Source organism: Tauraco erythrolophus, chromosome 7 (genome assembly GCF_009769465.1).
Source record: "Tauraco erythrolophus isolate bTauEry1 chromosome 7, bTauEry1.pri, whole genome shotgun sequence".
Lineage (NCBI taxonomy): Eukaryota > Metazoa > Chordata > Aves > Musophagiformes > Musophagidae > Tauraco > Tauraco erythrolophus.
In genome coordinates this window covers 12177565-12193179 of record NC_141471.1, presented here as the reverse complement: position 1 = coordinate 12193179, position 15615 = coordinate 12177565, and the positions used below count along the sequence as shown (strand labels likewise).

Below are 15615 nucleotides of genomic sequence, written 5' to 3'. Positions count from 1 at the left end.
AGGGACTGAGGGAGCTGGGCCTGGTCAACCTGGTGATGGGATGGTGAACCCAACAGAACATATGTCAACAATGCAATGGAGCTGACACCTTTACCAAGGTGAAGAAGATGACAGATAACAAGCACACACTGAAACAAGACCAACTCAGTCTGAATAGCAGGACAAACTGTCCTTATGGGAATAGGCAAACAGTGGAACAGGTTACCCAGCATGGTTGTACAGTCTCCCTCCCATCTTGGAGGTTTTCTAAACTTGATTGGATACAACCCTGAGCAACCTGGCAAACTGCTCTGAGCAGGAGGTTAAACTAGAGACCTGAGGTCCTTTACAGCCTGAATTATCCTATGATTCCATGAAAACTGAGCAGAAGTGAAGCTGAGGTGGCATTTATTGTATGGAAGAAATCAAGGAATGAAGCAAGGAAAGAAAACAAAACAAAAAAAAAAACCTTATCTGTAGATCATTCTTCTGCCCTCCATTCTTGTTTGCATTTTCATGTAACTTTATCTGAAGGCCATTAACTTCAGGCAAAAACTCCTTTGGCTTCAGAATGTTTTGCATCAGGTCACAGATACAAGGATTAACCTGAGCAAGATTATATGTTCTTGTGAGCACCTATGATACTGTTGCACCGAAGCAGCGGTGATAGGAATAATGGTTATTTTCACTTCAAGCTGGAGTTGAATGCAAGAGAGTATATTGAGTAGATGAGCTTGGCTAACAAAGGGGGACAAGAGCCTTGAAGGGTTTAATCAAAAACAATATTCTCTCTATTTCAATCTGAATTGCTTTCAAGTTCACATTAAATTATTATGTTTTCAGCAGTGTAGCAGCCCTAGTACTTTCTTTGTGCTACAGTCTCTTGGGAAACAAGTGCTACTACTGTATCTTAAACTATTGTATTGATCCACCTCTCTAACATGTTCAGCCATATTATTATTTTATTTGGATCAATGTTAACGGTCTTTTGTTAAGAGAATTCTCACTGCAGCACAAGCTCTGTTCACAATAACTTCAAATCACTCTCTGTTCAGCCAGGAGCAGGCACCACCGCTTCCCTGACCAGCACATGCGGTAAAAATCTCAATCAAAATTGTCAAGGCTAAGCACCTTTGAAAGACAGAGCTGGGGATATTGTCAAATCAGGTTTTGCTTCCTTAAAATCCATGGGGAAGCAAAACTGTGTGTTATAATGTATTCTTCAATTCTAGTATTTATTACTACACTCAGTTTTATGCCATCATCTGGAGCGTTGTCATATGGGGAGAAAAAGGAGGTGTCCAAAATAAAACGAAAAATGCACTTTCTGCACATTGAAGTCACATTTACCCTTTTTTCTCTAGAAAAAAAAAAAAAAGACAACTCTCACTGGCAGAGAAATCCCATGATGCTACCACATAGCTAAAAGGAAAGATTTTTTAGGACAGACGTGTTAACTCAGCTCCAGTGGGATTCCCTGCACACCAGCTCCTCAGGCTTGGAGGAAACACAAACGTGGCTTCTGCCTTGTTATGCATTTGCATTAATGTAGCCCAAATAAAAGTCCTTTTCCGTGCCAGGAACCTGTTGTACAAAGTCATATATGAACTGAGACCAAAAAGATGATTTCCTAACCCAAAAAAAAAAAAAAAAGAAAGCATAGTTCTTGCCTCAAAGAGCTTGAGTTTTCCATCTCTCCCTGTGGAACAGGCAAGTTTGTTTTGTCGAGTTTCCCCAAGTTTGTTTCTCCATTTTCCACAAATCTTCCTCCCACCAAGCCTACCTGCTCAAACTGATCTCTGCAGCTGAATTTCAAAATTCAGGAGCTTCCAATGCAAGACTTATTTTTCTATATGATGCCATCCTTGAAAAGGGGCTGCTTCTCCAGAATTTACGAATACTGCCATTGACCCCAGTGAAAGCAAAACATGTACTTGCCTGAGGGTAGCATGGAGGGTTCAAAGAGCAGGGAGAAGTAGGCTGGAGAAAACAAGGGCCAGGACAGAGAATTAATGGCCAGGAGAGATGGATGCTCTGAGTTGAATTTGCTTCTTGACACCTCACTTGAGATGTCTAAAAGTTAGTCAGTTGAGTGTGAACTAGATCCCCAAGGCTCCTTTTATCGCCAGTAGAGAGAGATGGACGTCTCTGGAGTGGGACTCAGCAGAGCTATTCATGTAGTGATTGTGGGTGAGATGAATTGCCATGTACTGGGGCAATTTTTTTCCTTTCTATAAAGAGAGCATACAGCGACTGCTTCAGATATTTAAACTGTAGAACAATCCTATCTACAAAGCAAAGTTTCAACATTATGTAAATTACATTCTTTTGCCTTCTCTTCAGATGGTTGAATGTTAGAAGTGTGGCTTTCCTGACTTTTCTTGGGAAAGAGTTCCAGAATGGGAACTTTATCCTCACTAAGAAGCAAGAGTGACAAATACCTCAAAAGGAAACTTTCTTTCAACAATTCGTTGTCTAGAGCTTGAGTTAAATAAAAGCTAAAAGCACAACTAAAACCTGACAGCTTCTAACCAGTCTGATTAAAACTCTTACCCCTCCCAAATTTCATTTTTATGACAACCATAATCCTCCAGCTCTCAAGACTTTCATGAAAAAGATGAAAAGTAAGACGTAAATTTTCTGATATACAAAAGAAGGGCAAGAAAGACCTTTTGAGAAGCTTTTTCTAAAAATCACCATCAAAAAGTACACAAATACCATAGTCTGAATCTCTTGCAACAGTGGCAGTAAAATTCACATGGATTTCAGGGGGATTATTTATACCAGTTGGCGAAGAGGGAAGAAAAGAAAATCCAACTATTCTTTTTTAAAGAAAAATAAAACTAACTGCCTATTCTTAAAATAAATCAGCACCGTGGCAGTCTTGCTGCTGTAGTGGCCCTGCAGGTACTGGAGGGCAGATTTTACCAGAAGCTAAGTTCTTCCAGCAAGTCAGATCCAAACCACTGTTTATTTTATACATAAAAAGCAAGGAATGGTCTTCATCCAGACCAGGTAAGTTTTTTCCAGGAAAACGAGCTGCTTCTTATCCATCTAATATTTCTTATTTTTGTCCTACTAGCCTCTTAATGGACATAGCTCCTTCCCTTTTAAGCCTGCTGTTAGTTTCTCTAGGATGCCATGCTGTAGCATGTAGCATTAGAAACTTCCCGTATGTACATTTACATGCTAAAACCAGCTCCTCTGCTTCTCTTTTAGAAGGTAAGGACTTGCTTCAGCAAAACGCTTCACATACCTTGAACCATAAGTACGTGCTTAAATCTTCTTGAAGTCAGTTCAAAACATATGAATGTGTTATGCTAAACAATGAACTTAAGCACAAGATTAGATTTCAGCACATTCTTAAGTGTTCCTCTTGAATCAACCTCAATCAACCTCCTAAGTCTCCCACAGAAACTCCTAACATACAAATTCTGCTCTTCTAGCCACTACCAGCATGTGGAAATGACACTTTAATGCCACCTCCTGAATGAATGACATTTGTGGGCTCACTGTGGGCTCCTCTCTCCATTGCTTTGTGCAGGTGTGTATGGCTACTGCAAACTCATTCTCCCCGTCACAACTCAAAACGACCATCGCAAGGGGAAGGCAGAAGTGTAGAGGTGCTGAGGGGAGAAGTGACGTTGCAGAAGTGCATCTCGTGCTTCACCTGGACCATTTTTACAAGCTCCTTGGGTCTCCTTGGGCTTTGAAATCCCCCAAGAATCCCATGCACAAGACTCTGCTAAGCAACGGCAGATGGTATTGCATCTCAAACTCTTTTATAACAATGCTGTCAGAGTTTCATTATTAAACCTATTCAGCTACTGTGCAGGAATGAATCCCATGTTTGAGTTCAGCCCCTAGAAAACCATCCCAAAGGCGGGTCAGGACCGTATGTGATATGCAGGATCTCAGCCTCCTGGAGGAAGAGTCAAGCTGCCCTGCCCTCCAGCCCTGCCATTTGTTTTGAGAGCAGCTGTCTATCACCCAACCCATCAGCTACACTGGCCGCAGACTCTTCTTGGTACTGAGGGAGAAGGAAGAGAGCAAGGTTAATGAGTGAAAAACAATAACCGGTAAGAACAGAATGAGTGCTGATTACTGCGAACTCCTGAAATCCAGCCCAAAGAATGACTGCTCCAACTCTACATAGCAACTGTCTCCAAGTACTGCCAGCTGCCCCCCACTCTGCCGAGATTTAACATAATAATAGCGAGCATTAGTAGGACTGCACAGCTTTGTATTCTCCCAGCTGATTTTGCAGTGAATTATTGAAAACTAACTGCGATTGCTCTAAAGTCAAAGCAGAAGGACTTACAGGTATTTTATTATTTTGGAGGCTTGTACCAAGGCGATAATATAATTAGTGCATTTGGGAAATTCCACCACAGCCTGCAGAAAATGAAGGAGCTGCATATGGCAGCATCAGCTCAGCAGCCGGTGTGGCTCCCAGTCCCTGACAGGCAAGCTAACCTGCCTGTAAATTCTTCCTGACAGCAAACGCATCCCAGCATCAAAAAATGACAAAACACCCAAACCATGGAAGAGTGACAGCCAAACAGATTCAATAGCGCAGAGGCTGCACTGGGAGAAAACAGGCAGAGGCAGCTTGGATTAAAGCCAAGGACTTGCTCCGAGGCTGAGTAGAAAGCACCCCTGTTTACACTAAGAGGAGGCAGAGAAACCAGCAGAAATCGCTTTGGTTAATGGGCTGTCCTATAGTGAATTAAATGGGCAGAATTCTGGCTTATTAACAGCCTCCTAGGAAAATCATTACCTGCAGGTGCTGTTCTGTTCAGAGATATTCCTAGGAAAAGACCCCTGAGTTTCTGAGGGAAGGACCAGAGCAGCAGAGGGAAGGGAGCCTTTTATCATAATTTCACTAATCACATTTTCACTTTCAAAATTATAATCACAACCATCGCCCAAATGTACGTATTAAAGGCAGCTGTCTGTCAGAGAAATCACCCATGTCTTCCCAAATGTAAATCATCCGAGGAGCAGCACGGCAACATAGCCTTAATGCGAGCTATCGCTGCAAACGGCAGAATTGGGAGGGTTTGGCCTCCCGGGCAGCTGTTGCTAATGGAATATGTGCGCTGTGTCCCCATCTAGCTGCTGAACCACTGTGAAGATAAAAGCTTCATCTTAATAAGTATCTTTTTCAACTCAGCTGAGAAAAGCCCGCTCAAGTTTTGTCCTCGCTTTTCAGGATGGCTTTTCATTTCCAAAAATGCCAAGTGACCAAGAGGACACTGCTGGCTTAGGTGGACTACTCATCGGTGGCTCTGGTTGAACAGGGAAGAAAAGCAGCGTCTGTGAGGAGGGATGGTTGGCAGGGATTGTAAAATCTGGGTGCTTCATTAGAGGCCCTTTTCAGTGGAGCATATAAGCTCCACTTCTCGGCTGCAGTGATGTTAATGGGATTTAAACACGTGCCTAGGCGCTGTGATGAGCAGAGCTGATTTGTTCACATAAGAGCCTCAGAGAACAGAGAACTTTTCCTTTCTTCATGCACCAGAACCTCTTTAAAATCAATATGTTTATGCATCTGTGCATGTGAGGAAGGAAAGTTACCCTTCAAAAATCCACACATCTTATCATTAGAATATATTCTTGGTAAGTAAGCCAAAAGCACTTTGACAGTTTGACCCCGTTCCCACATTTCTTTACTTGGAGCAGCTTATTGTTTCTCTCTTGTTGTCGCTAGGCGAAATGTATGATGCCAGGTGCTAATAAAAACAAACAAACAGAGGGAGAAAAACAGACAGAGAGAGAGAGCAGAAATGTTTCTGATTTGGCGTGTAACAAATGACCTGGAACCTCTTTTGTGATCATAGCAAACGGCGAGAAGACTGGGAGCGATCAATCTTTGTGCGATTAAAAGAGGGAGGCTACAGGCTGCGGGAGAACATCCTGTTCCATCTGTACGTGAGCACTTCGCCCTGCGGAGACGCGCGCCTCAACTCCCCCTACGAAATCACAACTGACTGTAAGAAAAAAAAATCTTCCCTTTCCTTTTTCCCCCTTTGTGTGGGTTTTTTATTTTATTTTTTTTTTAAGTTCAGTCCTTCTTTCTTTCTTAGTTTGGTTGCAGAAAATGTTTCACTTGAGAACAGAAATGGCATGGGCCATGTGTGTCCATGGAACTGGTGCTTGGTTCTATGTACTGGGGGACGGTGTGCAGGGAAAATCAGAGCTGGGCAAGGCAGTGGGAGACTGCTCTGCCTGCCTGAGGCTCAGTGGCTCTGCTAGGGAATACATCCTCAACAGCCTGCATTTCCTCACAGGAAATTTCCTCATAGGCATTTCCTCATAGGACATGCAACCCCAACAGTAAATAAATGCCTTGGGAAGTGTCCTCACAATCTCAGAGATACTTGGAGCCACAGCCATGGGCTGGACCAGAGGATCAGGTCTACAGCTGGGATGCATGGAATTTTCTCAAGGTTGAGGCAGTACATATGTGTTGAAGGGCTGCCATTTACACCAGACCTGAGCTGTCCAGGCTGCAGCGGCTGGAGTCTGAGGTAGAGCAATGATACAATATGATACATTACGATGTGATATGATACGACATGATACGATACAATATAATTTGGTGTGTCTTAGTGTTGGTCAAAGATCAGACTCTCGAAATACCACCCGCCGTTGCAACAAACAATGTCAGGACCCTTCTGGAATGGATCCTTCCCAGGCCATCTTGCCTATGTCAGACCAGCTGCATGGTGACTATGTGGCGGATGGACTAGATGGAGTCCACCAGGCCAGCCTTGGTGTCCCTAGGCCCGTACCTATGGCATTTAAGTAGAAACATGGTTTCCTGGGGATTTGTCCTCTCAAGGTGATCCTGCAAGTAAGGTAAACAAATCAGGTCTTGAGCCAGTGTGTACGCCACTGAGAGACCTGCAGAGCTTGTCCATGAAGAGTCATCCTGTTCCCGCCACATGACCCAGTACTCTCATCTCGTCACCCCCCAAAACATGCGCGTCCTTGTCACTGCCCCACCATCACAGGCACATCATTTTTGCATACCCACTGCACCAGCTTTGCCACTGTCTAGCTGCAGGGAATGCCCCCAACAAGGGGCAGGGGACTTGAGAGGTCTGTGCCTTGTTATCACACATCTCTCACTCCATGATCCAATGCATGATGCACAACATGCACTCTTATCTTTGCCCCTGGGTATTGCTTCTCATACATACATTTTACAGTGCTCTAACACCCATAGTGCTGGCTGCTAAATGTACGAATAATGAGAAATAGTCCTTGCCCAGACTACCTTGAATGTGAAACAGGCAAGACAGAAGAATGGATGGAGAAGGAAGCTTAGACACAGGAATGTAAAATTAATCATCCAAGGTCAGACAACGACCTAACTTCCTCACAGGCGAATCCATCAATTGGTAGTTTCACTCCTGGTTCTTATTTGTACAAGTTATTTATTAACGATTAGGTATTATTCTCCCCAGACAGGAATCTTTTTGTCATGTGTGAGACAGCAGCTTGCTGGGGTGAGAAAGAACGCACCTATTCAGGAAGGAAATACAGTTCCTTACCTGACATGATTTCTACATTCTGTCAGCAGGGTTTATGAAATGAAGAAAAGCAAGTAAATGTTTAAAAGGCAAACAGCAGACTGACAAATTCCTGATGAGGTAACAAAATGAGGAGACAGCATCATCTTAAAAACAAAATTAAAAATAAAAAAAGAAGTGCCTATGAATATAAAAAATGAATAGTGATTTTGGCCTCCCACTTTCAGTGTGTATCAAGAGATATCTAAAAAGTCTTTATATTTGGTTAAAGGCTCTCATGTTTTCCAGCAGGCAGGCTTCCTGGAGCACTCCTTACTTGACATCAGAAGTGGATGCACCAAAACCTGTAATTCTTTTTAAAATGTCATCCATTCTCGAGAACAACCAAAGACTATCCAGGACGATTCTACTCTTTCATGCCTGAGGAAGTGAGTGCTTTAGGCAGCCGACAGCCAATGCTGCCTATTGATATGCAGCTGAATCCAGCCCTGGAGGTGAACCCTGTTTGGCTAGTGGATTGCTTCAAAAAGCACATAAATCTGCCAGCTAACAAGGGGATGCTTCTTTAGAGAACAGTACCTAGAGGAAGCTGTGTTTAAAAATATATTTTTACGCAACACCTGACACTTATACAGTAAACTTATAGATGATCACAAAAATACTTTCCGTGTTGGTTTTTACACCAGTTATTGTCTCGATGCAGAAACTGAGGCAGAAGGGGCTGTGTGGCTTACCCAAGGTTACAAAGTGATTCAGCAGCAGGACTTGAAGGGGCACGATATCTGGTTTGTATTTCACTCTTTTGAGCAGATCTCTCTACTTTTGTCCTGTGCTCTTAAAGTAATTTAGCGCTATATAAAAAGCCATGTTGCCAAAAGCTATCCTTCAGTGAGATAAGCATTTCCTTTTAGCTCACATTATCCCAGAGACATCTGGGAAGATAAGTATTTTATAATGTTTATCATTCAGATCTTCCTTTTCTTTTTTTTTTTTCTAAAGGAATAACCTTTCTTTCATCCAGTAATGACAAGAAACTCCAGATGAATGCTGTTTTATTTCTTAAACAACAAAGAAGCCTCTCCTAGAGCTAGTGCAAGCCATCAGACATTACTGATTATTCTCTAAAGATGCATTAACATTTAAAAACAGTGTCTCACCGTGTGGTTTCTGGTTTTGCGAAAGAATATGATAAGCCTTTATCAATATAGGGAGTGAGTAAAATCCACTTCTCCAATCTCCTTCCAAAAATTTCCTATTATCCACCATGTCTTCCCAGCACCCTCAGGGAGGCCTCACATTTCCTTCTTATGAGCTTTGTTCTGGTAAGGGAGGAGATAAGCCAGCATGCACTTGAAACCCAGTTTGCTTCTTACTGGGTAGTGCAGGGTACCAAGTTAGCGGCATGTGTAAAAGTCTGACCTTACCATGGTTCATGTGACCAGCTGCAATGCAGAGGAGAGGTCCAGGGAGCCTGCGCCCATGCCACGTTCACGCAGGAAAGAGATTAGGGATAAAAAGAGAAAATTTTTATTTGCAATGATGCCCTTCTTGGATGAGAGGTGAGCTGACTTGTTTGTTGATACATCCTTAGGCAGCTCTAAAAGAGGCAAAACTGAGCTGGACCAGGGATGCTCTGAGCATGAGGGGAGTTTTCTAACTCGTTTTTGGTGCCTGTGGGTCAGGAGGCTGGAAGAGCTTACAGGAGCATTCAAGGGCAGCTGAAGCTTTGGGAGAGGCTGGTACAATTCAAAAGAGCAGGGGAAGAAGCTGAGGGGAGAGGTACTGGAGTGGGTGACAGTGGGCAAGGAGACCAGCCAGGGCTGGTGGTGTTGCCAGGAACAGGAGGCTGGGAAATGCCACAGGGGTTTCAGACAGGTGTGAGAATTTTTATGGATTTTTCCTCACTCATTCTCTCCAGCCGGCCTCTTTCCCAAGAGTCCCTTTTCTCTTCATCATTTCCCAAGGTCACCCACAAGGTTGTTGCACAGCTATATGGTGAGGTGGCAGCATGTTCCCAGGGTCCTCACCACTCTCTAATCACTCCTTCACACGCTCAGCTTCTGCCCTTGCTTCAGTTCAGTGCTGTGGGTCAGGGAGCTTGGGACAACATCTCCTTTTCTGGTACCTTCTCCTTTGTGTACATACAAGCAAGGTATGCCTGGATTTCTGACTTCTCCTGAGGCCGTCATCACAGCACCAAGTTAACGTGGGTTTCCTGAAGGTTTTAAGGGGGCTGATATTTTCCCATTACGGCACACACACTCCAGCTCATGAGGTGGAGTCACGGGGACAGCTAGCCCTGGAGTATTTGTTGCATATTTTACACCTTCTCCTGAATCTAGGGCAAACCACAGAATAATCAAGCCCTTGATTTGCTAAAGTGCCTTCCTGACTAATTTAGAGCTTCTTGACTCATTGGCTTTTTTGTGAAGAGCCTCTCAAAAAGCAAAATGAACTGCTTAAAAAATTGAGCTAATAAATCCTCCACTTCCCCACTCCTCCTTCCCTGGAAGGATTTTACCTCATTGTCCATCGTTCTCCTAGAGATGCACTCTCTCTTTTTGACAACATGGATTGCCAAAGAGACAAACAGAATCTGCCCCAGGGCTTGTCTTCATTCTTCTCCCCTGGGCTGCTTTTCTATCTCTTGCTAACATGCTGTATTGCCTTGTACCATTGACTCCTTGATAGCCCAGCTCCTGTTTTATCCCACGCTCCCTTTAGGTCTGAAACACACCATTGCATCTGCTCCACATGGGGTCTTCCTCCTGCTTGTCTATTAACCTACAGCTGTGCTGAAGCTGTCATGCACACGCATTTGACAGCGCTCTCATCTAAACAGGATCCACTTGCAACCACATGAGCTGGATCATTGCCTTGGCAGGTGATGTGACAGGGAGATGTGTTCTGTGGTTTTCAGAGAAGTTGGGGAACTGAAGAGTACCCAGAAAGACAAGTTTGCACTCTCTACTTCAAGTGTGTTTTCACTCTGCAAACCTGTGCTTTCCCTGTCTGTGACTCCAACTGCTAGATTTTACATCCCATTCTCAGATAAACTGGTCTCTGTGAACTCTCAGAGCTGAGTGCCTCCAAAGGTTGCCCTGCTCACACTGGAGACTCAGCACTCTGTGTTCAGATGGGGCTGATCCAGATTGCGTCAGTATATGATCCCCAAATTGGAGTCTCTGAAAGTCCTATCCAGAGCAGAGTGGCTAGAGAGAGCCAGATTCAAGCAGAAGCCATCTAAGGAGCCTGTCCGTCTCCAAGAGACGGACGCAAATGAATCTCTCCAAGAGACGGACACAAATGATCTCCTGTGACTGTCAGGAGGCTCTAAACCCCAGGGCTCTGCATTCGGGGTCTTGCAGGCAGCTATCAGGATGCAAATACCATGAGGATGCTTATGGCACCAGCTGGGCTAAAATCACTCTCAAATGTATTTGGTTTGGTGAATGTTATTGCAAGTGCAACTCTCTATCTTCCTTCTGCCGATCCCATGTTTTGTTTAATTGGACAAACTCTGTTCTTGTGAGTAGATTATAAGGGCCAAAAGTATACCAAGAAGAGCCATCTCAATAACTCAGTGATCTGAAAAGAAATTGAATATCTGTACCTACAAAAAAAAAAAAAGGGAGGTCCTAACAGATTGATATACTGCCCGTATTACAAAAATTGAGGGTAACCATAGGTCATCCTTTGGGCTTGGGCACTATTATTTGTTTCTGTTGTGCAAGTGCTGCCAGGTATTGTATCGCTCCATCGCGGCTGCTGGCCTGCTGCATCTTGGGAAACCATATTGGAAATTTGTAGCTATTCAGCACATAGAGCAGCTTCCTCCTAGGCTGTAAAGTTGATTTTATGCTGATGAATGGCTTGGCTGTGGAATTGGGATGAAGATGCATTATTTTCCTATTTTTCATATGACTGAGCAGAACAATACCTTGGGGGACCTCAGAACAAAATTATCATAGAGAACCATGCCCAGAAGTAACACGAAAGAAAAAAATGCATGCAACACTGTAGGCTGTAGCACTGAACACTGTCTCGGGAGAAATAATCCTTGCACTGGATGAATTATTGTGGTCAATCCAGATTGCTTTGTCATGTAAAGGATGCTGCAGAAATTGCAGACACAGCATGAGACTGTTGGATTACTTCAGGGGCTAGGGAACTGGTTATTAAAGAAGGTGAGGAGAAATTGTCCTTTTGCTTTGTTAAGACTAGACTGGAGTGGATCCAAAAGGTTTGGGGTCTGAGCACAGCACCCTTGTCATCCTCCTGGCAAAGCGATGGCCCCTTCCTACTTGTGCCACTGACACAGCCTCGATTTACCCAAGTAAACACAGAGGAAATGTAAAGGCTTTCTGCAGTTAACTAGAAGCTGATCTGTCAAGGAGCTTACACCCCTGCTGAGGTCTGTTAGCAGTCCAGTGTTGTGTGTAGTTGCCCTGTTGTCTAACCCAACTCTCCCAGGCTGCTGAAATGCTGTTTCAGAGTGCAGCTGCTTTCATTCAAGTTAACTTGACAGAGAAAGGATGGTCACAGGACTGTCACCTCTGGTTAGTGCTCTCCATCACTCAAACACATCACTCTTGGCCAGTAGCAGAGGGGAAACGTTCTTCTGGCTGGGATGGGCAGAGCCCAGCCCAGGTGCAGTGGTCCTCTGTCCCTCTGAGCACTGCAGGTCTGAGCAATGTTCTGACTTAGCTCAGGGTTTCCCAGGTGTGGAGGTGGTGCTGCGTGAAGCCACTTCGAAGAGTTCTCTCCAATGTCCAACTTAAGTCCATGCTGGACTGTGGAGGAGCCTTCTTCTTCTGGGGAAGATGGGCAAAGGCATTTCTGGAGAAGGAAGCGTGGCCGAGGGATCAGCAGGACCTTGTGACAGGACAGCCATGATGAGGATGGGAAAGTTGCTGGGGGAGGAGGTCTGTGATGTTCAGCTTTGATGGGGGCAGTGAGCAAGAGACAGCAATGTAAGGCCTGTGAGGGGTGGGGGGACTCTGGAAGGCTTTCAGATGAGTGGAGCTCCTCTCCTTCCAATGCACAGCACCCACACAGGACCTGCAGGCACTGGTTTGACCTATCTCCAGCACTGCAAGAAACTTTTTCTCTTCCAGCATCTCCTACTCACTCCCTGCTTCTCCAAGGCTGCAGAGGAGGGAGAGAAGAAAGGAGAGAGGAGAGGAAAGGCTCATGTCAGGGGAACCAGCACGAACAGAGATGGAGACTGGCCAAAGCCCCTTTCTGTGAACCAGGCAGCCCTTCTGATGCTGCCTGAGGGAAAAGCTACAGAAGCAGCACCTGTTGCACCTCCATGTTCAAATGGACCCATTGCTCAGACAGAGCAGCAGTACCAGAGGGTTTGCAAATATGTGGCCCAGGTGTTCCGGCTGCTGGAAATTCCATCTCTTTTGGTAATCCAAAGATGAGGTCTGATGCCCTACACAGCCTAGGGTCAGCTCTAGCCCCTAGACCTGACAGAGAAGCTAGTGATGTCCAGGCTTAGAAAGAGTGTGGTGAGATTATGAAAGCATTTGTAGTTTTATTGTTGGTATTACCATGCTTGACCACAGAATGCACCTCTGAAAGACACACTAGTTTTGCTACATTGAAAGTCCTGAAGCTTTCCCTCCCAATTAATCAACCTGTGAAAGTTTGCTATTGCTTCCTGTTTTGTTATTCATCTCCACCAGGCTGGATAGTTAGGTTTTTAGTGGAGTTTTGCTAAAGCTGATGGTGAATAACCACTTCACTTCATGGGCAACTTTCAAACCTCAAAGAACTGACTGCCTGGAAAAAAAAAAATCAAAACCTGTCAGGTAAATTTTTGAAATAAAATATTGTGTGAAAGTGAGATCGGATCCTGTATTTGTCATGTCTCCTGGTCAGCAGCACACTAACAAGGAGTAGAAAAAAACCCTACTTCATTTCTTTCCACACCTAGCTCAGGGTAAGCTTTTTCATTCAAGGCCACTTAGACTCAAAGAAGAACTTGAACCTGTATTTCACAAGTCCTCGATCAGGACTCTGGTGAATTCACTGTCAGCTGAGCTAGACAGCTCCCTGTCTTCAGTCTCTATTATAAAACTTTGGCAGTACTGATATATCATGAGAAAACTCTTTGGCTTTAAGAATGCATTGAAAATGTCCCAATTCCCTCTCCTTGTGATATTCTTGGCTGCTTTTGCTTACTTGGGTTTTGTTGTTTCTGGGGGAGTTTTAAAGTAGAAAATAAGATTTTTTAGAAGGATATGTCAGGGCAGTGTGTGTCTGTCTGGGAAAAGAGAAAGAATATGCTGGAAACTATGGGTTGCTCAAAGCCAGCATTGGCCACAGCTTTGAAAAGCTTTCGTGTAAAGCAAAATGTGTTTGTCAAGATTCAGGAAAACAGGTTTGCACAGCTATAATCAGATCCTAATTTTAACAGAATGCTTGAATCGCCAAAGGGAATTGCACTGTATTTATTGATTCTGCTTTGTTATGGGTTTTGCTGCTTTGTAAAACACTGCATTTGGACGCAATGTTCAGATGTGATAAAAAGGCTACGTTAATCAGCAAAAGGCCATGGCTGAGAAGCTTTCAGAATAATAGTAGAAAATTTCACCAAGAAAGGCTGTTTGTCCTGAATCGATCCAGCCCAAGCAATAACTATGTCTGAGGTTCTCCAAGGTCCCCTGAAGCAGAGACTAAGAGATGGCATGCTCAAGGGCACAGCTGCCCTGGTCTCAGCCCCAACATCCCATACCCTGCTGGTGATATGCACCTAATTACAAAAACGATATGCACGTGTTTTGAGTAGAACAGATCAAAACATAGCTGGGAAAAAGCCCTGTGGGCAAAAAGTGCGCCCACTCAGATCTGGTTTGATCTAATTTGCCCTTCCACTGAGTGGGAGTCACAGGTAAAGCGCATGAGCTGAGTTTGTAAAGCTTGTCAGGCAACTCCAGGTCCAGTTAAGATCTCTGAAAGTCCTTCAGACTCCTGGGGAGCTTCTTAGAGTCTTATGAAGAAAGAAATCTGAAGACAACTGAGTAAGAGTGGCAAACAATTTGATCCTAACCATAACTCTGCTGGTACTTTTCTAGCTAGCCTTACTCTGGACATTTCTGTTTCCAGACCTGTAAAAAGGCAATAAAAGGTATCCAGCTGTCACAACTTTGAGGAAGGACAATTAATGCTCAGAGTAGTATATTAAAATGGAAAGTACTATATCTCCTAAGCACTATTATATCATTATTCAGAATAATTTAGTAATTACAATCCATAGATTTTTAAGACCAACCAGGACTGATGATGTAGGTTGAATTTCTCCAGCCAGAGACTGCAGAATTTCACTCAGTAATTTCCATCTACAGCTCCAGAAGCCGAAGTTGAACTAGGGTATGTCTGGTGATACAGCGAGAACCAGTGCCACAGCCTCTCCAGGCTCATACCGATCACAGGGGGACTGAATATCTGTCAATATTATTCACAGATTTCTGTCATTTCTGTCTCACAGGGTTCATTTTCTGTTTTCATATTTTGCTGACTTCTTTCACAGCATTTTTCTTAAATCACTCTTGAAGATTTCAATTTCCAAACAACAACAAAAATCCCAAAACCGCATGAATAACAGCATGTTCTGTTGGCAAAAGAAAGCGGGTTATGATGAATAACACATTCCCCTTATGTTTGTGTAAACTTTTTGATTAAAACATGGCAGGGGAGAGAATTTTCACCAAATGGGCAATTCCAGTGATGTCGACAATTTTTTTCGCACAAAGTATATTTAAAAGATAAAGTCTACCTTTAAGAGGAAACATTTTTCATTTAAAAAAAATAGGAAAAAGATACAATGATGCATAGCTTAGGACATAGCTGAACAAGTGGTCCCCACTGGCCTCTGGCTGATGGGCCACCTCATGTTCCGCACGCAGCCTCTGGCCACTGCCCTGATCCGGGCACCCGCAGCAGCTCCCCACGCTCTCAGAGATGAGCTGATCATTGCTGAAGCCCAGCTAATGTGCCTCTGCAGCTGGTGACAAGGCTCTTGAAGGCTTCGGAGGCAGAAGTTTTCTCCATCACACAGTTTACAGGGCCGTGCAGCCCTTTGCCC

The 15615-nt window shown here is 44.0% G+C and overlaps 1 protein-coding gene across 1 annotated transcript in view; it reads left to right on the top strand.

Annotated features, from left to right (window-relative positions):
• The window catches only part of ADARB2 (adenosine deaminase RNA specific B2 (inactive)), a 119398-nt gene that overhangs the window by 73649 nt on the left and 30134 nt on the right, over window positions 1-15615 (top strand). The window contains 1 exon segment of the mRNA XM_086614785.1: window positions 5823-5974. Within this exon segment, the coding sequence (XP_086470911.1) occupies window positions 5823-5974 (152 nt within the window).